The sequence below is a fragment of the Lynx canadensis genome, chromosome X, assembly GCF_007474595.2.
Source record: "Lynx canadensis isolate LIC74 chromosome X, mLynCan4.pri.v2, whole genome shotgun sequence".
Classification (NCBI taxonomy): domain Eukaryota; kingdom Metazoa; phylum Chordata; class Mammalia; order Carnivora; family Felidae; genus Lynx; species Lynx canadensis.
In genome coordinates, this window is record NC_044321.2 from 45649315 (window position 1) to 45674928 (window position 25614).

The window sequence follows — 25614 nt, forward strand, 5'->3', positions numbered from 1 at the left end:
TAACTGACTGAACCACCCAGGTACCGCTTTCACAGAATTTAGTTGAAAAAAAAAAATACATTCACATACCAAAGTTGTTCTAAACATACTTAGAAGCCTTCTAACAACTGAACACAGTAATAGTTGTTATATTGAAACTAACAAAAATTAAGAATTCAGTTTTCTCCATCCAATCTATATAATCTCAACTACATGTTTAGCAACCCTATTTCCAAATAAAGTCACATTTTGAGGTGCTGGGGGTTTAGTGCTTCAACATAGTTTTTTTGTGTAGGTGGGATGGGGAGACACAATTCAAAACATAATACCCTCCCCTTGTAAGAGGAAATAAAGAAAAAAAAAGAGCAAGAGGGAAGATAGAAAGGGGAAGAAGAAAGATTGGGGGGGGGACACCTGGGTGGCTCAGGTCAACATCTCATGGTTTGTTGAGCTTGAGCCCTGCATCAGGCTCCCTGTGGTCAATGCGGAGCCTGCTTCAGATCCTCTGTCCTCCCCTCATGCTCTCTCTTTCAAAAATAAACATTTAAAAAAACAGGGAGGGAGAGCAAAAGAGGAAGAAAAAAATTCAATTTTTTAGCTGTACTGGCTACCTTATGAGTGTTCAATATTCCACACATGGCTAGTGGCTACCATATTGAGCAGTGTGGTTCTAAAGTGTTCCACAGTCACTTAAGACAATCATTTGCCATCTTTAAGCAGGGAAATTAAGCTTCTGATAAGTATGCATACACAAATTAGAGTCTCACCATACGCTTTGATTCAGTAACTTCTAGGAATTAATCTTCCCTTTACAGAAAACTATATAAAAAGATACTCATTTTTAAAAATAGTCCATTAGAAACTTAACAGGGAATGGTTACTTCACAAACCCTTTCTTTACATGGCACTTAATGTCAAGTGAAAAGAGATCTAAAATATTACCTCTAAGATAATCTCAACTATGTTAATAAAATGTATCCTCAAGGGGAAAGATCAGGTAGATACTTCCAAAATATTATTTGTGATACAAGTATGAGTGATTGTTCTTTCTACTATATCCCATAATTTTTACCATTATGTGTATATACATTTTATAGAGAAAATGAGTGAAAATAATTTTAAAATAAAAATGAAAGGAAAAAAAATTGAGGACTAAGGAAAACAGAGGTAACTAAATTTTCACACACACACACACACACACACACACACACACACACACACACACACACACACAGTCACCTATAAAGACACAGAGACAGAATTCAGGAGAATTAATGGCTAAGATTTTGGTTTCTTGGTTACCTGATCTTTTTCCGCCCTGGGTCGTACCTGCCTTCTCATCCTTTGGAACCAGTTTCTGCATGTCCGCCTGGCCAAATTCACACCCAGATGGTAGGCTGCAACAAGACAAACCATGAGTAAAAAGAACTGTCATAGCTCATTTTTAAAGTTATGCTTGGTTTCTAATCTGCTTGACTGACACTATCCTCCCTGTAACAGGTAAGTTAACCTAATAGGGTGTCTGCAATGATCAAGTTCCTGAGGTAGCACTCAACAAGGTGTTGAAATCAACTCTTTGGATTTGGGTAACAAATTTAAAATACCTATCATGCTGACACTGCATAATAAGGACATAAGATCAAAGATGTAGAAGATAATACATTTATAAGCAAGCCCCCAGGCTGGTAAATGGGAAGGACAATACTATGGACTGAACATTTGTGTCCCCTCAAAATCGTATGTTAAAATCCTAATGCCCAATGTGATGGTATTAGTCGGTAAGGCCTTTGGGAAGTTCTTACATCTTGAGGGAGAACCCTCATGAATGGGACTAAGCATTAAATAAATAAATAAATAAATAAATAAGCATAAAATTAATGGGACCAAGCATAAAAGACGCTCTAGAAAGATTCCTAGTCCCTTCTGCCATGTGAAGATAAAAACAATTAAAAGTCTACAACCCAGAAAAGGACCCTCACTCAACCATGCCAGTACCACAGCCTCAGACTTCCAGTTTCCAGAACTATGAACAAACAATAAAATTCTGCTGTTTATAAGGATCCAGTCTGTGGCATTATGTTACAGCAGCCTGAATGCACTAAGACAGATAAGGAACCCTCTGAATTCTTTACTAATAAATAGCCTTCTATCCTTGACCAAAACAATCTTCCAGGATAATTGAACTTAGTTTCTCTGTTAGGAAAGACAAAGATAATAAAGAGATGACCATTCCCTTACCTGTTTGGGGTACACAGGGAGAGAAGAACAGTGCTTTCCCACACCAGGGAACAGTATAACTGGCTCAGCTTGCTCAGAACACTCAGACCCAACTGAGAACCCCACTGGTTTACGGAGATGGAACGAATTTCACTCTGCAATCAAAGTAAACAGAAGCTGATCTTTGGGATGCCCTCCTCAACATTTGTCTGTGTCTAACATCCCTTCTCATTTTCTTCTCATTGCTTTATTGGAAAGTGAAAGACAACAGTCATGTGCAACTTTCTAAAGAAACAGTTCTGTAGATTGACAGCCTTCTAATTTTTTTTAGGTGGTAGGGAGCTTGTTATTTTCCTCTTATTTCTTAATTTCAATAAACGTTTGATTTAATTTCTTGAAGGGAACATTTCACATGAATTTTATTTAATTTAATAAAAAGTCATGAAAATAAATCCCTAAGCTTTGTAATGCAATTGAATTGTTTTCTAAATAGTTTATACCTGTGCTTTTCATTTGATTTGATCCAAAGAATATACTCCTGCTCAAAGGCATAGAACAGGGGTGCTGAAACATTACATCATTAATCTTTAGAACTGAATACTTGAGAACTAAAGGCTGTAAAACTGTGAGCACACAAAAACACCCTGTGTTTCTGGAACCACAAGAGGAACCTCACATGGATGGCAGGCATAGGGTTTGATATTTAAGTAATCTTTATTAATCTGTTAATTACCACTGACTTAAATGTTCTGTGGTCAAATTTCTTTCTTGCCATCCCATTATTAGGCCTACATGCATTTGTAGAAAGATTGGGAAACAATAAGGCCAGATAAGCACCCAATTGAGGCTTGCCTACTAAAAGAGGTGACTATATATCCCAGTTGGCCTATATAGCTGCCCATTATTTATAGCAACCTCTTTTCCTCTCAACAAAGTCCAATTCAGAAAACAAATTATATGGTAACCCAAATTCTAATGAAAAAAAAAATACTAAGGCAAAGCGAAACTAGACAGCAACCTGAAACATAAACCTATATTACTCACTGAAAAAAAATCTGTTCTTTTAGCAGCTAGCCCAGGTAGAACTGCTTCTAAGCACAGTAAGATGCTCAGTATATGCCACAGGTATTTTACCAGCTTTAAACCAACTTGCTCACCCCTAGTTCTTACCTGCCCAACTCTGCAAGTATGAACAAACATCATGATGTAGGCGTGGGCAGCAGTAAGTGCATGCAGTAGAGGTGTGGCCTGAGCTGAGAGGGTAGCATCAGCAACATTGCCAGCACAAGCCAGTTCTCGCAATAACACTGAGCCCCCAGGGGATTCAATTGGGCGGTGTAACGGCTCCAAGGATGAAAGGATGGAGTCCAACTGAAGGAGACCCTCCTGAAGAACTTTGGGTTCATGTGACAGTGTCTGAAACAAGAATAATAATTAAATCATTAATGTACAATGAATTTCATATGCATCATGTCTTTAATAGTCACAACGGAAGAAGTGCAAGACAAGTCTCACAAATTTCAAACCTGGCCATGGTCTCCCATCTGGGTAAATGGCAGAGCCAAAATATGAATGCAGGTAGGACATACCTAAATGCCTCCTAGAGAAACATTTTACTTCTCTCATGGTCTCCCATCAGGGTAAATGGCAGAGCCAAAATATGAATGCAGGTAGGACATACCTAAATGCCTCCTAGAGAAACATTTTACTTCTCTCAAATGAGAGGCTTTCAAATGTGGTAAGCCAATCATATTTAAAAGCTTGTGATGGCCAAACTGAAATACTGTTACAGGAAGGACTCCACACTATGTGATTAATTACAAATTTTTCTCAATAGGGAGCAATATTAGGCAAGGTTCCAAAGCATGGAAGTAAACCGGTATTACAACTGTTCTTTTCCTAAAATAAGAGGTGATTCTAGAATAGGTATCAGCTAGGCAATCTCCTTTTTTATGAGACGACTCAAGATTATATGGCCCTTGTAATTTGCTTTTTGAGTCCACAGAAAATTCTGTCATCCAATGACAGGAGAACTTAAGTGTCTTTCCTGTGGCTTTAAACACATCTATCCATTCTCACACAGTACCTTAGAGGTAGGATAAAGATGGATCACAGCCTCTTCTCCTCTCTCTCTTACGAATAGCACTTAATTAAATATTGCAAAGAGTAAAGCAAAATAAAACATTAATTACAGCTATGTCACAATTATGGACCCTTCCAAGTCCATAAGCAACTGGATTACTGATTTTTAGCAGCAATTACTTGCCATTGCACAATCCAGCTAATAAAGGAACTTCATAGATTTAATGCAGTCCCTATGAAAAGGTCAATGGCCTTTGGGTGGGGGTAAGAAATAGAAATCTCTCTTAAAATCCTTAAGAAGAATCTCAAGGGACCCCAAATAGATATAACTATCTTGAAAAAGAACAAAGTTGTAGATCTCAAACTTCCTGATTTCCAAACTTATCACAAAGCTACAGTAATAAAAATGTGGTTCTGGCATAAAGACAGACTTTAAGACCAACAGAACAGAATAACGCCCCAAAATAAACCCTTACATCTACAGTCAAATGATTTTTGATAAGGATTTCAAGACAAAGGTGCAAGAGAAAGAACAGGCTTTTCAACAAATAGTGGTGGGAAAACTGGGTATCTACATGCAAAAGAATGAAGTTGGGCCTTACTTTACACCATATGAAAAAATTACTCAAAATAGATCAAAGACCTGAAGGTAGCAGCTAAAAATATAAAAACACCTAAAAGGAGCCATAGTGTAAAAGCTGTGTGACACTGGATTTGGCAATGGTTTTTTAGATTTGACATCAAAAGCACAGCAATGGCAGGAAAAAAAGATAAAATGGATTTCATCAGAATTGAAAGCTTTTGTGCATCAAAGTACACTATTAACAGAGGTAAAAGGCAACCCATAGAGTGGGAGAAAATATTGCGAATCATTTATCTGATAAGGAGTAACCAGAATATATAAAGAACTCCTACAACTCAACAACAAGAATCAAACCCCACTAAAAAATGGGCAAAGGACTTGAGTAGACATCTCTCCAAAGATACACAAATGACCAATAAGCACATAAAAAGATACTCAACATCACTAATCATTAGAAAGATGCACACTGAAACCATGAGGTTGCACTTATACCTACTAGGTTGGCTACTATCAAGGAAAAACAAAGAAAAAGAAAATTAACAAGTGTTGGTGAGGATGCAGAGAAACTGGAACCCCTGTGCATTGTTGGTCAGAATGTGAAATGGTGGAGCTATGAAAAACAGTATGGTGGTTCCTTGAAAAATTAAAAATTGAACTACCATATAGTCCACCAATCCTACTTCTGAGTGTATAACCAAAAGAACTGAAAGGAGTCTTGAGTATGATCACACTTTTATGTGGGATCTAAACAAGTTAAATTCAAAGAACCAGAGAGCAGAATGATGGTTGCCAGGGGCTGGGGGGAAATGTGGAGATGTTGGTCAAAGGGCAAATTTTCAGTTATGAATAAGTTCTGGAGATTTAATATAAGCATGGTGTCTATAGTTAATACTATATTATGTACTTGAAATTTGCAGAGAATAGATCTTAATTGTTCTCACTGCCCCCCACACACACAGTCTTGAAGAAATACAGGCACACCCGTGTTCATTTCAGCAGTATTCAAAATAGCCAAAAGGTGGAAGTAGCCCAAATGTTTATCAGTGAATGAATGGTTAAACAAAATGTGGCTTACACATATAATAGAGCCAAAAAAAGAAAGGAAATTCTGACATATGCTACAACATGGGTGAATCTTGAAGACATTATGCTATGCAAAATAACCCAACCACAGAAAGACAAACAGCTTATGAATTACATGAGGTACCTAGAACAGTCAAATTCAGAGTGACAGAAAGTAGAACAAATTTACCATGGGCTGGGAGGGCAAGGGGAATGCAGAGTTGTAATTTAATGAGTACAGAATTTCAGTTTTGCAAGATAAAAAACTTCTGGAGATTGGTTTGCAACAATGTGAATGTACTTAACACTACTGAACCATACAGTTAAAAATGGTTAAAGTGGTAAATATCATGTGCTGTGTATTTTACCACTATTTAAAAAAAATAAAGCACTTAATTTCTTGGCAAAACTTGAACAATCTTGAAAAAGGAAAAAAAAACTACATTAACTAAACAATACCAGATTGTGTTAAAAGCATCTATGAGAAAGGATGACATAATAAAACCCAGCTCCAAAACATTCTTGAAGATATACTTTCTCTTCCAATAAACTCAAATGTTAGAACCATGTACCAAACCTAGGAACAATAAACAACTTCAACTTTTCAATGAGAAATGATGTGACACACTATTTATTAGGCACAAAATTCACCTGTAGCACATAACCACAAATTTCTTCATTATTTTTTGGTTGTAGGTAAAGGGAGACCACAATAAAAACATGTATACAGAAGTACTGCAAAATTGATTTCTAAAAAGAAATGAAAATATTTAGCCAGATGCTCTTACCAATATGGATTTGCAGACACCTGCAACAGCCTGACAGGCCGCAGATGTAGGAAAATCAATGGGCAGATTGGGAAGACCCAAAATGGTGACCAAAGGCAAGAGTCCTTTCTGCGTCACAAATTCCTGGCAGTGGTCATCTGTTGTATTGTTGCTCAGAATAGATTCCACAAATTTCATCTAGGTAATGAAAATGAAAAAGAAAATGTTAGAGACTAACACCTGGAACTAAAAGGCCAGCTTGGAGTAAGAACAGGGGTAGCCTTGTATTCATGTAATCAGTATTTTCTAAGATACCAAAACCTCAGGTAAGTAAGTATAGAGATGATATGGACCCTAAACATCTGCCAAAAACACCCACAAAAAACAAAAAACAAACACCACAAATACGAATGATTACTTCTCCCCAATCTACCTTTTTGGCTACCTAAAGTTATATAATTTGAGAGCATAGAGAGGATAAATGACTTGCTCAGAGCCACACCCATGAATTAGTGGCAAAATCAGATCTAATTCTCTTAATTTGCTCCTAGTGTGACAGTGCATTACCTCTCCCCTGGAAGCAAAAATGGATACTTTCCCTCAATGTGCCCATAATACAAATGAAAACTAGAACTCTGGAAGAGTGGTTTGGACTAAACAAAGCATTTTTTAAGGGTAACAAAGTAAAATGTGGGCAACAAACACACAGGCACAAAAGATACCATCTCTGGAAGTCTTGGAAGTGCTTAGTGGGTTAGAATAATTGCTAAGTGGGCTTCCCCTTATAGAGAAATAATTCTGGGAAAATTCAAACTCTTTACTTTTTTCTTGAGACACACGGGAAGTTAAAACGAAACGTCACATTACTATTTTTTTATACAAAAGAGAAATTAATGGGAAATCTAGCAAATAATGGGGAAAAAATATATGTTGGACATATTCATAGAATATAATACTGGACTGGCCTAACAAATCCCACTCTTCTGCTTGGATTCCAATTGGGAATAGTAGCAATGAACAGAAAATTGGGAGTATCTAAAAAAGGGGAAGAGTGTTGTCCATTTTTGGCAAACCAGTCTCACAGAACAAGGTTTGCACATATTTGCCCACTGTTCTGCACTGTAAAGGCTCCAGTGAAAATAAATGCAAAAATCACTGGACTATTTGGTAATCCCACACGTTTTCCAGAATAACACACTCCTTTACTCAGTTTGCCCTACCATGAATCTTACCACATTAAGGATGTAATCCATGAGGGGAATAGGAATACGTTCTTCTGTACCAACAACCCTGTTAAGGGAGAAAAGAGTGAGTTACACAAATTTGCAATACTAGTGCAAGAAAACAAAGGAAAGGGAAACAGCACGAAATTCTAGGTTCTTTCTTTAAGTTAGTCTTTAGTACAGCACAAGGAAAAAGAAAAAACTGAAATCAAATCTGAAGCTAGCTTTTCTAGCCTGCCTAGGTTGAGAGCACAAAAGAAAAAACCAGGCCTTAACAAACTCAGCATTTGCACATAGAAACTATCCTATCTTAGGCAAACTATCATAGGAGGAATTCATCGGTATGAAAACAGTAAGTTCGATTGAGACTGACACATTTGCTTAAAGATAGGAGCTAGGCAAAGAAACAAATACAACATCTTACCATGTTCTTGCATCAGGTTTAAAGTTACAATAGACGACAGGAAATGGAATTTAATTTTGTTCAAAATTCCATGCTTAGATTGACAAACCATTCAGAACAGTTAATCAAAGATGAAGCCAACACCCAAGCCCTCCTTCCCTAACTATTTATACTTGTATCACAACAGTCCCTGAAATATCCAAAACCTGTGATCAGGTCTTTTGCTTCAAATACTTAAATGCTGCACCACAGACAAGGCGGCTGCAGTAATGCCATAGCTGCAGGAAACGAAGCCTTTAAGCCCAATCTTGGCTTTTGCAAGAAACAAAAGGGGGGAAACCCACAATATCTATTAAAATGAAACACAATTTACCTCAAAGATGAACCCTAGGAAGGGTCAAAACTTCAGTCGAATAGGGAGCATTCTGGATATAGGCCCTTGAAGACATTTGGGTAAAGGGCAGAAATAAAAGAAGGGAGAGGTGGAGGGAGAGAGAGGGCAAGAAAACTGGCAAGAAGTTAATAGTCCTCAAGATGTAAATAAAGATTTACCAGGCATCAAAATGCAGACTAGACAGTGGCTTCAGTGATGACATACCTAGAGCTAGAGTTTGACAAGGATATTTGAAGAATACAGGGAAGAACTTACTACAAAGGGGGGGGGGGAGGTGTCTATAAGCCAGGAGTGAAATGATTCCATGGGAAGACTGCAACTTTTCCTTGACTATAAAGTTCCTCCTCAACCACTACAGCAATCCCTACTTACAGTAATCATCCACCCCAGCCTGACCGTACCTCCTGGGAAAGAACCTAGAGATCCATCTCTACAGCTAAGGAGTGCAGGTGTGGTTCTAGCCCAGATGAAACACCTGTCCCTTTGTAAAAAAAACAACGGTAATGGCAAAGAGCCAAAGTAATATTATGAAATGGGACCCAGGTACTTCCCTCATTTGCTAGATGGAAGTTAGGGAGGAGAATGAGAGAGAAAACAAACCAATAATGGTTCTTAATCCACATCTAGGAGCAAACTGGTAACCACTTTTTTTCACTATCTTCATCTTTTGGCTTCCAGGCTGAAAACGTCATGCAAGAATAGTAAACATGATCAACTCCCCCTTTGGAGGTAAAAAAAAGAAAAGCTCCTTTAAGAATGAGACATCTGAGCTGGCTTTGCAGGAATTTGGTAGATAGAAAAGAAGGAGATAAGATAATCTGCGGATGGGGATAAATATGGCTATAACACGGTGACACATATCCTAAGAAAAGCATGGAGTGAAAAAACATGAGGCCATGAGAAAATGTCAATTTACTATGACAGCTTGAAATCTGGGCATGTTAGATCTAAGGTGTAAGATGTCCAGGCAGAGAAAACATTATATGCAGATGAACATGCCCAGCTTCACTCAAAACCACCCTCCCACCTCTCAAGTTTAAGAAATCCTTCTCTTGTTTTGTAGCCAGGAAAGGAAATCATATCCCAGCAGGGTGGCAGACAATCAAGGATGTGGCAAGGAAGCACTGATTCTGACTCCTTTGCATGTGAAGTCTTGCTTTCTTTCAGGTGTCCTCCTCTTCCAGAAAGAGAACATTTTAATCAAAATAGAAGATGCTGTTAGAATGAAGGTAAAGTTGCCTTCTCAGACAAGGGTAAGACATCTGCTCAACAAAGCAATTTACAGTACTTAGTGGTTAATGCCTCTCCTCAAAAAGAAAACAAAAACTCATACCAACAGGCTCATTACTTCCTAGAGTTGTAAAAAGGCACCGATTTTGGAGTCTAGGCCTTCACTCCTTCTATCTACTCGACCATAATTTTCTCTTAAGTTCCCAGCAATCCTTCAACACTAGCCTAAACCCATTCATATCCACACCTAAAACATTCCTGCTTTTCTCAGAACTAGTTATTTATAAACCAAAAGAGCACTTATTAAATGAATAAATGCATGACAGTCCAGAGGGATCACACCCCTAAGAGTTATAACTACAATAGTTACATTTCATTCCTAGCATGTGAACAATATAAGCTTCAAAGAGTCACTATCAGCCAGCAGTCTTTAAACCCACCCCCATCCCCATTTCACCATCTAGGTAGTCAATTTTAATATAAAACAAACCTTCAATAGAAATAAGAAGGAAAATCTACAGTGCCTGGTTACAACCATACAGTACATTCCAAAGACTTCTGATTTATCTGGAATGAACAGATAGTAATCAAACAAAAAACAAAGACCCACAACAAATCCCTGTAATTCTTAAGGACTTCTTAGGAGACAGGCTTCAAAAGTATGTTTCATATGTGCTCACTTATGTAAACAATTAAGCAATGATACGAATACTATACCAACAATGGGAACATAAGTTCTCTGAGAGAAGCCCATCAACTTGATATAGTGAACTGATTCAATTTCATGAACTTTTTAAGAAGGACACCTTCCGAAGGCAACCAATACAATTAAATATGAAAGGATAAATGATACACAATGGTCAAAGAAAGAAAAACAAGACTCCTAGGGCTTGAAGAACCTTATAATGATCTAATCCAACTCCCTAGCTTTTATGGATGAAAATGACATGGTCACAAGGCTAGGGGACCTGTCTTGCAAACACTTACTGCTGATTAGGCTCAGTTTCATTCTGTTGGGCAGAATTAAAGCTCTGCATGGCCTGTACTTCTTCCTCCTCCTCATCCTCACTAGAGGCCTCTTCTGCAGCATGATTAGACCTTGGAGGAGGAGCAGTGGCAGTGCCATCTGCCTTCTGGATTGATGGCTTCTGACAGATGTATTTAGGATCTCTTCCAAGGTTACAAATTTCTTCAAGTAACTGAAAGACACAGGAAATATTATTTATTAGTAAATAAGAAATGGGACAACTAACACATTTTTGGAGCATTTTCTATGTGTTGTACACAGAAGTGCTGACACAAAACACTTTATCTTGACATATGTATGTAACATACATCACTCCTGGAATATAGTCATCGATCCTATTTTACACACAAGGTAACTGAAGTTTCATGAAGTAACTTGTTCAGGATCACATAGCTGTTAAGTGACTAACCTGACTCCATGTCCTAATTCATAAGCACCAGGCATATACTATACTGTGACTGGCAGGGCTACTAAATGTGAAAAAAAATATCAAGAAACAAAGGTTAGAAAAACTAATATGCTTTTACAAATAGAAGCTAAATTCTGGCAACTTGTTAATACCCAATAGAAGAAAATAATACTTAAGTGACTTTCTGGGGGTGGGGGGGGGGAGCAAGGACCAACCCAAGGATAAGGAGAAAATAAGGTAGGCATAATCATCTTCTAGGCATAGGCCAAGAATCCCAATGACCTCCAGTAGGCCAAGCTTTTTCTTAAAAACTCCCCCTTAACTGCTCTCTCATGCCCACGGTCAGCCTTATCACTTCATACCTTAATGATTGCAGTTGTTGCATCTGTTTTGAGGGTGGGCTGATGTCTCATGAGCTCATCAACAGCACTCCCCAGGTTAGATGCGGTATCCCCTTAAAGCAAAAAATGAACTGTTAGAAAGACTGAAGAAAATAGAGCTTGAGCTATTTTCTCTGCCAATATGAGGAGGAAAGAAGAAACTGAGAAGGTTGTTGTGATTTTCTAATGCCATGCTTTCTCAAATGAATTCACACCAACCTCTGAAAGCAAATCACTGGGGAGGAAAAAGGAACTTTATCAGTCTAGCGAAAACATTAAAAAAATTTTTTTTAACTTATTTTGCGAGACAGAGCGAGCACACAAGTGGGGGAGGGACAGAGAGAAGCAGAGACAGAATCCCAAGCAGGTTCCACACCATCAGTGTAGAGCCCATTGTGAGGCTTGAACCCACAAACCATGAGATCATGACCCGAGCTGAGATCAAGAGTGGGATATCCAACCGACTGTGCCACCCAGGTGGTCCTAGTGAAAACATTTTAAAATAACCACATATTCTACATTCTACTCTGGCAATCTCTAATGCCAAGGTCTGAACTAGGAGGGAGGGAGAGAGAGGAGCATAAAACCATTAACACACTGGCTACCCCAATTAAGAACGATATTGGCTAGAATGCTACAGTGGTGGCTGAAAGCACAAAGCACATTTGTGAAAACTAGATTCCGGAGCCCTACTTTCTCATTATTCTGTAATAATCTGGCCTCAAATACACTGAGAAGAAAATCTATTAATTTCTTAGTATCGTAGGGATTTGAACATTAGAATAGAAGATCACGAGGAGCAACACCCTGGGACTTTGTATCTCCTGTTGTAACAGATTAGATGGTGGGCCTGGAAATCTACTGCCCCTAATACCCATTTCTCACTAGCACCATAACCGTACATTTAATAACGAATGGTTGATAGTCTGAGGAACACCACTCTTTTGTTGCTGACATCTAAAAGGTCACCGGAAAAGAGTCGTCAGCATCTTTCAAGCTCTGGTCACTGAGGTGTCTCAGTGGCACAGAGTGATGACAGGTGGAAATGTGGACTCCCAAGGAGACCCTCCTTCTCTCTGTTTTGCCGCCTCTGTCAGACCCCATGCCTTAAGTGACCTCGCCCCCAAGATCTTCACTGGATAATTCTTGCTCCCCCAGGTTCTCCCATTGTGGTAGAAGCACAGTATAGGCCTTGCTACCCGGGAGCCCATAGGGGAATCTGGGACTGACTCTCCTGCCCTGACCCAAGAGGAGGGGGTGTAGTCTCTGCAAGTCACTCTACTACAGTTTAGCTTCTTTTTTTTTTTTTTTTTTTATTTTTTTTTTCAACGTTTATTTCTTTTTGGGACAGAGAGAGACAGAGCATGAACGGGGGAGGGGCAGAGAGAGAGGGAGACACAGAATCGGAAACAGGCTCCAGGCTCCCGAGCCATTAGCCCTGAGCCTGACGCGGGGCTCGAACTCACGGACCACGAGATCGTGACCTGGCTGAAGTCGGACGCTTAACCGACTGCGCCACCCAGGCGCCCCTACAGTTTAGCTTCTGACCAGCCCAAACCCTGCAGCCAACTGGAGCTTGAGGATATGGTCCGGAGGCACACCCAGAGACCTGGAGCCACTCAGGGGCACCTGGGGACATGATCTGGTCCCCTTGGTGGCCTAGGAAGGAAAAAGTTTCTATGGCCGAAGTTTGGTTTTCCCAACACTTGTCCCAATTCAGATTAAAACCCTGAACTTATACATACACATACACACACACTGAACTGTTGAGAACCATGAAAATATGAGCAGAGGATAAGGATGAAGTCTTCTTTTCTACCTGCAATACAACGTAAATAGTGATACAACGATAATTACAGTGATAATTCCCATTAAGCTTAGCAAATCTAGCCAGAGAAACAACGTGAGTTCAAGAAAGGACTTCCTTGCCAATTGGTGGCTTGATAACCATCTAACATCTAAAATCTTGGCACCAGGTTCCTGTCAGGGAACTTCCTTGCACCACGCAAACACCCAACGCTGTGCTTCTGCGGATCCATCCCTCTGGTGGGTCTGACTCCCTCCTGGTGCCAGAGGGCCCCTCCTGAAGCGAAGGAAAAGTGAGCTGAGCCTGCCCCTCCCGCCCCTGTGCACCTTGCCAATCCACCCCAGCTAATACACCAGATCCCCAGCACCACAAGCCTGGCAGTGTGCAAGTAGCCTGGGCGGGCCATGCCACCCAACAGTGAATCCCGCCCCTAGGAGAAGGGGAAGAGAAGGTACACACCAGTCTGACTGTGGCCCCAGCGGGGGGCTGGGGGCAGACATCAGGTCTGAATGCGGCCCTGCCCACCAACGCAAGTTATTCAAGACAGCACAGGGGAAGTGCCCTGCAGGTCCTCACCACTCCGGGAATATCCAAAATGATGAAATGGAAGAATTCCCCTCAAAAAAACCTCCAGGAAATAACGACAACTAACGAACTGATTAAAAACGATTTAAACAATATAACAGAAAGTGAATTTAGAATAGTCATAAAATTAATCGCTGGACTTGAAAACAATATAAGGGACGGCAGAGAATCTATTGCTACAGAGATCAAGGGACTAAGGAACAGCCAGAGGGGGTAAGAAATGCTATTAATGTGCTGCAAAATAAAATGGAGACGAACACAGCTCAGAATGAAGAAGCAGAGGAGAGAATAGGTGAACTAGAAGATAAAATTATGGAAAAAGAAGAAGCTGAGAAAAAGAGATAAAAAAATCCAGGAGTATGAGGGGAAAATGAGAGAACTAAGTGATGCACTAAAGAGAAATAATCTACGCATAATTAGTATTTCACAGGAGGAAGAGAGAGGGAAAGGTGCGAAGGGGTACTTGAAGAAATAATAGCTGAGAACTTCCCTGATCTGGGGAAGGAAAAAGGCATTGAAATCCAAGAGGCACAAAGAACTCCCTTCAGACGTAACTTGAATCGATCTTCTGCACGACATATCATAGTGAAACTGGCAAAATACAAGGATAAAGAGAAAATTCTGAAAGCAGCAAGGGGTAAACGTGCCCTCACATATAGAGGGAGACCTATAAGCCTCGTGACCGATCTCTCTATTGAAACTTGGTAGGCCAGAAAGGAATGGCAGGAGATCTTCAATGTGATGAACAGAAAATATGCAGCCGAGAATCCTTTATCCAGCAAGTCTGTCATTTAGAATAGAAGGAGAGATAAAGGTCTTCCCAAACAAACAAAAACTGAAGGAATTCGTTACCACTAAACCAGCCCTACAAGAGATCCTAAGGGGAATCCTGTGAGACAAAGTACCAGAGACATCGCTACAAGCATAAAACATACAGACATCACAATGACTCTAAACCCAAATCTTTCTATAATAACACTGAATATAAATGGACTAAATTCTCCAACCAAAAGACATAGGGTATCAGAATGGATAAAAAAACAAGACCCATCTATTTGCTGTGTACCAGAGACTCATTTTAGACCTGAGGACACCTTCAGATCGAAAGTGAGGGGATGGAGAACTATTTATCATGCTACTGTAACTCAAAAGAAAGCTGGAGTAGCCATACTTATATCAGACAAACTAGACTTCAAATTAAAGGCTGTAACAAGAGATGAAGAAGGGCATTATATACTAATTACAGGGACTATCCATCAGGAAGAGCTAACGATTATAAATATCTATGCGCCGAATACAGGAGCCCCCAAATATATAAAAGATTTACTCACAAAAATAAGCAACCTTATTGATAAGAATGTGGTAATTGCAGGGGACTTTAACACCCCACTTACAAAATGAAAAGATCATCTAGACAACACGGTCAATAAAGAAACAAGGGCCCTGAATGATACACTGGATCAGATGGATTTGACAGATATATTTAGAACTCTGCACCCCAAAGCAACAGAATATACTTTCTTCTCGAGTGCACATGGAACATTCTCCAAAATAGATCACATACGGGGTCACAAAACAGCCCTTCATAAGTATACAAGAAGTGAGATCATACCATGCATACTTTCAGACCACAATGCTATGAAGTTTGAAATCAACCACAAGAAAAAGTCTGGAAAACCTCCAAAAGCATGGAGGTTAAAGAACACCCTACTAAAGAATGAGTGGGTGAACCAAGCAATTAGAGGAGAAATTAAAAAAATATATGGAAACAAACGAAAATGAAAATACAACAATCCAAACGCTTTGGGATACAGCAAAGGCAGTCCTGAGAGGAAAATACATTGCAATCCAGGCCTATCTCAAGAAACAAGAAAAATCCCAAATACAAAATCTAACAGCACACCTAAAGGAAATAGAAGGTGAGCAGCAAAAACACCCCTAACTCAGCAGAAGACGAGAAATAATAAAGATCAGAGCAGAAACAAACAAGAGAATCTAAAAAAAGTGTAGAGCAGATCAATGAAACCAAGAGTTGGTTTTTTGAAAAAATTAACAAACCTCTAGCCAGGCTTCTCAAAAAGAAAAGGGAGATGACCCAAATAGATAAAATCATGAATGAAAATGGAATTATTACAACCAATCCCTCAGAGATACAAGCAATTATCAGGGAATACGATGAAAAATTATATGCCAACAAACTGGACAACCTGGAAGAAATGGACAAATTTCTAAACACCCACACACTTGCAAAACTCAAACAAGAGGAAACAGAAAGCTTGAACAGACCCATAACCAGTGAAGAAATTGAATCGGTTATCAAAAATCTCCCAACAAATAAGAGTCCAGGACCACATGGCTTCCCTGGGGAATTCTACCCGACATTTAAAGCAGAGATAATACCTATCCTACTCAACCTATTCCAAAAAATAGAAAGGGAAGGAAAACTTCCAGACTCATTCTATGAAGCCAGTATTACTGATTCCTAAACCAGACAGAGACCCAGTAAAAAAAGAGAACTACAGGCCAATTATCCCTGACGAATATGGATGCAAAAATTCTCAGTAAGATACTAGCAAATCGAATTCAACAGCTTATAACAAGAATTATTCACCATGATCAAGTGGGATTCATTCCTGGGATGCAGGGCTGGTTCAACATTCGCAAATCAATCAACGTGATACATCACATTAATAAAAGAAAAGAACCATGTGATCCTGTCAACCTATGCAGAAAAAGCATTAGACAAAATTCAGCATCCTTTCTTAATAAAAACCCTCATGAACTTCGGGATAGAAGGAACATACTTAAACATCAAAAAAGCCATTTATTAAAAGCCCACAGCTAATATCATCCTCAATGGGGAAAAACTGAGAGCTTTCCCCCTGAGATCAGGAACACGACAGGGATGTCCACTCTCACCGCTGTTGTTTAACATAGTGTTGGAAGTGCTAGCATCAGCAATCAGACAACAAAAGGAAATCAAAGGCATCAAAGTTGGCCAAGATGAAATCAAGCTTTCACTTTTTGCAGATGACATGATATTATACATGGAAAATCCGACAGACTCCACCAAAAGTCTGCTAGAACTGATACATGAATTCAGCAAAGTTGCAGGATACAAAATCAATGTACAGAAATCAGTTGCATTCTTATACACTAATAATGAAGCAACAGAAAGACAAATAAAGAAACTGATCCCATTCACAATTGCACCAAGAAGCATAAAATACCTAGGAATAAATGTAACCAAAGATGTAAAAGATCTGTATGCTGAAAACTATAGAAAGCTTATGAAGGTAATTGAAGAAGATATAAAGAAATGGAAAGACATTCCCTGCTCATGGATTGGAAGAATAAATATTGTCAAAATGTCAATACTACCCAAAGCTATCTACACATTCAATGCAATCCCAATCAAAATTGCACCAGCATTCTTCTCGAAACTAGAACAACCGGGGCGCCTGGGTGGCGCAGTCGGTTAAGCGTCCGACTTCAGCCAGGTCACGATCTCGCGGTCTGTGAGTTCGAGCCCCGCGTCAGGCTCTGGGCTGATGGCTCGGAGCCTGGAGCCTGTTTCCGATTCTGTGTCTCCCTCTCTCATGCTCTGTTTCTCTCTGTCCCCAAAATAAATAAAAAACGTTGAAAAAAAAATTAAAAAAAAAAAAAAAAAAAAAGAAACTAGAACAAGCAATCCTAAAATTCATAGGGAACCACAAAAGGCCCCGAATAGCCAAAGTAATTTTGAAGAAGAAGACCAAAGCAGGAGGCATCACAATCCCAGACTTTAGCCTCTACTACAAAGCTGTCATCATCAAGACAGCATGGTATTGGCACAAAAACAGACACATAGACCAATGGAATAGAATAGAAACCCCAGAACTAGACCCACAAACGTATGGCCAACTCATCTTTGACAAACCAGGAAAGAACATCCAATGGAAAGAAGACAGTCTCTTTAACACATGGTGCTGGGAGAACTGGACAGCAACATGCAGAAGGTTGAAACTAGACCACTTTCTCACACCATTCACAAAAATAAACTCAAAATGGATAAAGGACCTGAATGTGAGACAGGAAACCACTAGAACCCTAGAGGAGAAAGCAGGGAAAAACCTCTCTGACCTCAGCTGCAGCAATTTCTTACTTGACACATCCCCAAAGGCAAGGGAATTAAAAGCACAAATGAACTATTGGGACCTCATCAAGATAAAAAGCTTCTGCACAGTAAACAATCCACAAAACTAAAAGGCAACCAACGGAATGGGAAAAGATATTTGCAAATGACATATCGGACAAAAGGCTGGTATCCAAAATCTATAAAGAGCTCACCAAACTCCACACCCAAAAAACAAATAATCCAGTGAAGAAATGGGCAGAAAACATGAATAGACACTTCTCTAAAGAAGACATCCAGATGGCCAACAGGCACATGAAAAGATGCTCAACGTTGCTCCTCATCAGGGAAATACAAATCAAAACCACACTCAGATATCACCTCACGCCAGTCAGAGTGGCCAAAATGAACAAATCAGGAGACTATAGATGCTGGAGAGGATGTGGAGAAATGGGAACCCTCTTGCACTGTTGGTGGGAATGCAAACTGGTACAGCTGCTCTGGAAAACAGTGTGGAGGTTCCTGAAAAAATTAAAAATAGACCTACCCTATGACCCAGCAGTAGCACTGCTAAGAATTTACCCAAGGGATACAGGAATACTGATGCATAGGGGCACTTATACCCCAATGTTTATAGCAGCACTCTCAACAATAGCCAAATTGTGGAAAAAGCCTAAATATCCATCAACTGATGAATGGATAAAGAAATTGTGGTTTATATACACAATGGAATACTACGTGGCAATGAGAAAGAATGAAACATGGCCCTTTGTAGCAATGTGGATGGAACTGGAGAGTGTGATGCTAAGTGAAATAAGCCATACAGAGAAAGACAGATACCATATGGTTTCACTCGTATGTGGATCCTGAAAAACTTGACAGAAACCCATGGGGGAGGGGAAGGGAAAAAAAAAAGAGGTTAGAGTGGGAGAGAGCCCAAGCAGAAGAGACTCTTAAAAACTGAGAACAAACTGAGGGTTGATGGGGGGTGGGAGGGAGGGGAGGGTAGGTGATGGGTATTCAAGAGGGCACCTTTTGGGATGAGCACTGGGTGTTGTATGGAAACCAATTTGACAATAAATTTCATATATTAAAAAAATAATAATAATAAACAAATAAATAAATAAAAAGAATTAAAATATTGGCACCAATTATGAGATAAATCCTGGTGACTTACCAAGAGGATCAGAGCTCCTCCTCCTTCGCATGGCTGGTAGGTAATCTGGAGACAGAAGAACTTTGAAAAGACGTTCAAAAGGCTGACACTGTACAAATGACTGAAGACCTCGGGCATTCAAGCAGAGTGCACTAAATACATTTGGGAGGGAGCCAAGGACTTCACGGGTAGCAGGAACCTAGAGAGAAGATAAAGTGAGTTTGAAGACATCTAAAATAATTCAGATGTAGATGCCAGGAAACTTTGACCAGGGTACTGCACAGAGATAGTAGGGTGTATGTCTCTGTATCATCCTCTGTGGGGAGGGGTACGTACAGAGCAATCTTCACACAAAAGCAGAAAAGGACTCACATCTTTGATAAGTAGTGCATGAAGCATGACATCTGTTAATCCATTGTCCTGGAGTGAGGAGAGCAGTGATGGTTCTTGAAATACAAACACAGTCACCACTTCAGTAGCTAAAAAAGACAAGAAATATGAGAAAGTGGGAGATTCTTTACAGGTATTAACAAAACTCCAAAGGCTTAAAAAAACCAACTCAATATATACAACAAATGAAATGCCTCTGAAACGAAACTTCACTGCTCATCAAAAGATCACAATTAAGAATTTGGTGACAGGGGCGCCTGGGTGGCGCAGTCGGTTAAAGCGTCTGACTTCAGCCAGGTCACGATCTCGCGGTCCGTGAGTTCGAGCCCCGCGTCAGGCTCTGGGCTGATGGCTCAGAGCCTGGAGCCTGTTTCCGATACTGTGTCTCCCTCTCTCTCTGCCCCTCCCCCGTTCATGCTCTGTCTCTCTCTGTCCCCAAAAAAATAAACGTTGAAAAAAAAAAAAAATTAAAAAAAAAAAAAAAAAAAGAATTTGGTGACAAACCTTCAAGATTTTTATGGGCGATGTACAGGCATAAAAATAATTATGAATACCATACTGAATACTGAAAAATATACCAAGAGAGATTTCAGGTACTGTCATAACATAAAAAAAAAAAAAGGTAACTATGTGGATTGCCTTGTTAATTAGGTTGATTATAGAAATCACTTTGCTATGTATACCACCAGATCATGTTCTTCATCTTAAAAGTATGTAGTTTTATTAAATATATAAATGAAAAACAAAAACATTGATTTAATGAGCATATTTTTATAACGATGAGGTTATACTGCTGTATAACCTATTTCTTCTAAATTATAATACGTATCATACATACTCCTTTATTTTTCCCAGTCACTGTAGTTCATTCAATTTGACTGGCTGCATACCATTCCCCTAAATACACGAACCTCTGTGGATATAAACTAGTCCACAACTGTGAGAACTGATAAACCTAAAAGCATATCCTTTTTTGTTTAAGCAGAAAAAATATCTAAAATTGGGGAGAGGGGTTTGCTGGGTTGAGGTAAATATAAACGTAACTGATGGAATAGACAAAATGTCTTCTAAAAAGCCTTTCACCAATTTTAAAATACCATTAGCATTATTAAGAGTTCTTAGGTATTATTCTGACCAATTTTTGACAATATATTTTAAATGTGCTGTCGGGGCACTTGGGTGGCTCAGTCAGTTAAGTGTCCGACTTCGGCTCAGGTCATGATCTCATGGTTCATGAGTTTGAGCCCTGCCTTGGGCTCTCTGCTGTCAGCCCAGGGCCCACTCTGGACCCTCTGTCCCTACCGTCTCTCTGTCCCTCCCTTGCTTGTGTTCAGTCTCTCTTAAAATAAATAAATGTTAAAAAAAGTGCTATAAAGACTAATATCAATGTCAAGAAGAAATTAACATTAAAAGGTAATCAAAAGTGAAGCTAGAAATAATTGAAAAAACACAAAATTTAGTGAAACTGCAAGCAAATAGCATGAATAATTAAAACCAATAACTAGCCATTTGAAAAGACTGAAAAAGCTTACAGACTTACGGGTAATCTAAGAAAAGCAAGCAATATGTCAGCAATGAAACAAAGGATCTAACCGGGTTCAGAACAATAAAGTTCTTTTACAAACTGTATGTTAATAACGAGTGAAATGCAATGCTTTTGTAAGAAAATGTCATAAAAATTGATTCCCAAGATATGATAGCAAAAGAGACTACACCAATAACCACAAGAATTTTTAGAAGTAAAAATACCAAGTAACAGAAAGGCACTGAACCAAAAGTTTTAGATGGGAGTGTTATTAAACCTTCTAAGAGCCATTAAGACAAGGCTTGCCAGCTCATTTTAAGAGATTTAAAATTTTTTATTTTAAAACCTGACAAAGAGGTGCACACACATACAATATTAATAAACCATGTGTAAAACAAACTTGTAATGCTGATACCTGATATCTAAGTGATACCAAAGGATTTTATCAGTTTAAGATGGTGAATAGAGCACCTCTCATCTATTCCAAATGTCATTGAAATGGCAAATACATGACAATTACTGGGGACCAACAGCTGTCAATGGTCTTTGAGATTTGTGATGGGCTATAAACTTATGGAAAAGTTAAGTCCTTTTGCGGGTTCCTACTGGTATATAATACACCCTTCTGTAGATCTTCTTCTTCTTCTTTTTTTTTTTTTTAACAAATGTCTTAATTCCAAGGGGTCACTAAAATTTAGTATTCATAAACTAAAACTAATGTTCTACTAGAGGTTACTAGGACATCTAATTTTTATTTTCCAGAGGTCTAACTAAAAGGCTATGCCATAATGCTACTAATGCAATCTGACAGTTTAATCCCTCTTTTAAAATTAACAGATGACCAAATATTAGAATTTAAAAAAGGAAACACACAAAATCCAACTGGCTCCATATGGGACCTAGCAACTGACTCCTAAGAGTTAAATAATGAAAGACAACTCTCAAAAAATTAATGATTAAATTGAAACTAGAATCTACAAAACCCATAAAACAGCAATGGTGTGTTAAGACAAAGGGTCCCTTAAGAATAAGGAAACAGAGGGGCGCCTGGCTAGCTCAGTTGGTAAAGTGTCCAACTTTGGCTCAGGTCATGATCTTGCGGTTCGTGGGTTCGAGCCCCATGTCAGGCTCTGTGTTGACAGCTCAGATCCTGGAGCCTGCTTCAGATTCTGTATCTCCCTCTCTTTCTGCCCCTTACCCACTCCTGCTAGTTCTCTCGCTCAAAAATAAACATTATAAAAATTTAAAAGAATAAGGAAATAGAAAATTTAAAAGTTTGTAACAAATAAGAAGTTTGATAATTCAGTAGGCATCTTGAAAAATTATAGAGAGAAATTCTCTCAGGAAGTGACATGCGATCAATGTGGTAGGCTTACTAGCTATATAATAGGGCTTCCTGGAGAGAATAAGTAAGAGGAACCAAATTCAGGAATTTTCCTGAAGCAAAAAAAATATTCAGATATTATAAAGGGCCTAACCAAGTGCTATGAGAGAATACTGAAAAGAAACAGAACGAAATACATCCTGGTGAAATATGTGAACTCTAAGAATAGAGAAAATGAAGTTACCTACAAAGGAACAAGAACCAGTTTAACATCATGGTTATCTACACTACGTAACATTAGAAGACAATGGAGAAAGGTCTAAAAAATTCTGAAAGTAAAAGAAGTATTAACACTTTAAAAATTACCCAAAGATGCACTCCAACAAAATTAAAATGAATCAGAAAGGAAAAATCAAGAGTTACTAAAAAAAGAAGACAAAGAAAATGATGAGAAAGGGGTGAAGGCAGGTTGAAGGTCTTATTTTATTCAGCTTGGCAGAAGACAAACTGAGAAATTTTTAAAGTTTAGATGTCAATAAAACAATATAGGAATAACTATTACAAAAAAAGGAGTAAGAAAATTAAGACTCAGAATATGAAAAAAAAATTAACAGAAGACACAAGACTTGAGAAAAAAGAAAAACATTGGCAGTCACAAAAAATTCGTCAACATACAAAATTCTTCAAGATAAAAAAGGCACAATAGTTGTATGAATAAATCATTCTGCCGAAAACAACTAAAGGGTGGATTGAATACTTGAAACATCTTTTAAAATGTGAAGAGCAGACAAAGTAAATTATAGTTAAAAGGTCCAAAATAAGTCAAAGTGTGAACTTACAGCCTCAGGCTTTTGTCTTAAACGCACAGGGACATAACCTTTATTGAGTAGGAAATCCAGTAGAAAGGGAGTCTATTTATGTTACAGATGGCAATAACACCAATTACATGTGATGGAGCCTGCTGGAAAAGTTGTCGCTTTCTAACTCATGACCAGGTCACTTCTGATAAAGGATGGGGCTCAAGAGTCAGCCCAACTAGACAGCTGACTGCAGTCATTCTAGTACTGGAGGACACACCTCAATAAAGGTATGACCATTGTTCACATTTTTATAGACACCTGGATGATAGCTAATGGCCTTATTGGTTTTTTGGTCAATGGGCTCAAAAGTTACCACATTCAGGATGGTGCTCAAAGGGCTTTCTACACTGGGAATATATTTCTGCTCAAACTTTGCATATTAGAATTGAAGTCTGATGTCTCCACTCATGCCAAGACTGCCACAGAGGAAGCTCATACTTATGCCATAGCTAACTGACTTGTTCATACTTTTCAAATAAGTTCAGATATTATTCCTTGCCCATGGCTCAACAGGTCCTATGAGACCTCCAGCCATCGCAGTCCCGGAACGTTTAAAATTTGGGCTAAATGCCACAGCATCCAATGCTACTGGCCTTGGCCCAAGCTCCAGCCTCCCAATGTGATCTTTGCACAACGTCCTGCCATTGGTGTCATAGTCAACGGGAATACATACAAAGGGGTGAACACCCCTTCTCTGACTGGGAAATTCATTTTATCGAGCCACTGTCCCTATCTGCTGGTTCAAGTACTATGCCCTCACAAAGATTCAGTGTTATACAAGCCTGTTCTTGGTTTACCCTTCCTGCCATGCTACTACCAACACTTAATATAGGCCACATTAAATGTTAGTTTCCTTTTAGCATCCAGATAACACTGACTCTGATGTGGGTACACATTTTATCCATTCAGTCTGAGCATGGGCAGTACAAACAAGGCACCACCTGGGACTTCCAACTTATCACCTGCAGACAGCAGACCTAATACAAAAACCTAATAATCTACTTACAGACATGCTCTTAAATTTATGAAATGGACAATGGTCTACTGAATTGGTCTCTATTTGCCCACTTTTTTCTTATCCTAAACTGTCAACATTTTAAGTCATAGGACATCCTAACAAAATCCTCAACAAGGACCTCTCTATTCCTTCTCTAGCCACAAAAGGGACAATTTCCACGTATGAATCTATAATACCTAAATAGAATCAATCCCTCCTCACTTAAAGACTTTTTTATCCTGGTGCAACCTATGCTAGATTGGTGCCTGTATTGAGAGTTAGGTAACAAAGGAATCCACTGAAAACTGAAGGCCTTCACCCTCTCAGACTACTCTGTATGCCACAAAAAGAAGGTCTTTGCTGAAGACCTTTCCCAATATAATAGTTTCAAAGGTTGGTTAACTGGAGGTCCCTCTTGGTAGGAAATGTAGGTCTTGGTGCCTGCCTGTTCCCACACCTATAATTTTATGGTTCTTCTAAAGAGGAAAGGAAGATCTTAGATTAGTTCCCAGTACTAACCTTCTCAAACAGGACTAGCTCTTGATCCACCCTATTAGAGAGGTAACGAACAGCAAACCACTATACAATCTGGGTTAACAATACCTGTGACTTCCATAATAAATGGGCACCTCCACCACACCAAGACCTATAGACCACAACAGATCTGAAAATATTATGGAACATTCTGGTTCTGGTTGGCCTGGCAATACCTGATTTGGCTCATGGCCTGGGTCTAGGAATCTACCATTCCAACTCAATCAATGCCACACTCTTTGGTCTCCTCTATGCCCATGCTATGACCTCAATTATTTGGGGATATTCAATCAGTCCACAGTTCCCTGTAAGAAATTACTCTATAACTCCTAGACACAATGTCATACTGACATTCAGTCACTTTTGTAATTATTTCTCAAATGTATAAAGCCTTCCGTTAAAGGTTTTGGGCTAGGCCAGGACTCCTATCAACCCAGCATCCTAGATGATGATTTCAGTACAACTGGTAGTCCCAGGCTCAGTGGTGACACCCCCAAATATTAACTGCACCTGTAATGGGTGGCCACATCACTTGTCACCATTCCAAGAGCCCCATTATCTGACAG

At 39.1% G+C, this 25614-nt stretch overlaps 1 protein-coding gene across 10 annotated transcripts in view; it reads right to left on the reverse strand.

Moving 5' to 3' along the window:
- The window catches only part of HUWE1 (HECT, UBA and WWE domain containing E3 ubiquitin protein ligase 1), a 172458-nt gene that overhangs the window by 64823 nt on the left and 82021 nt on the right, over window positions 1–25614 (reverse strand). For 9 of the 10 annotated variants that reach the window (XM_030306191.1, XM_030306192.1, XM_030306196.2 and 6 more), the window contains 9 exons: window positions 19791–19897; window positions 19440–19617; window positions 11739–11830; window positions 10928–11139; window positions 7923–7980; window positions 6712–6888; window positions 3367–3612; window positions 2218–2351; window positions 1282–1376 (listed from right to left, as the gene is read on the reverse strand). In XM_030306191.1, coding sequence (XP_030162051.1) covers window positions 1282–1376; window positions 2218–2351; window positions 3367–3612; window positions 6712–6888; window positions 7923–7980; window positions 10928–11139; window positions 11739–11830; window positions 19440–19617; window positions 19791–19897 — 1299 coding nt within the window. The remainder of the gene's footprint in view (window positions 1–1281; window positions 1377–2217; window positions 2352–3366; window positions 3613–6711; window positions 6889–7922; window positions 7981–10927; window positions 11140–11738; window positions 11831–19439; window positions 19618–19790; window positions 19898–25614) is intronic. The other variant, XM_030306197.1, reaches the window with a different exon arrangement.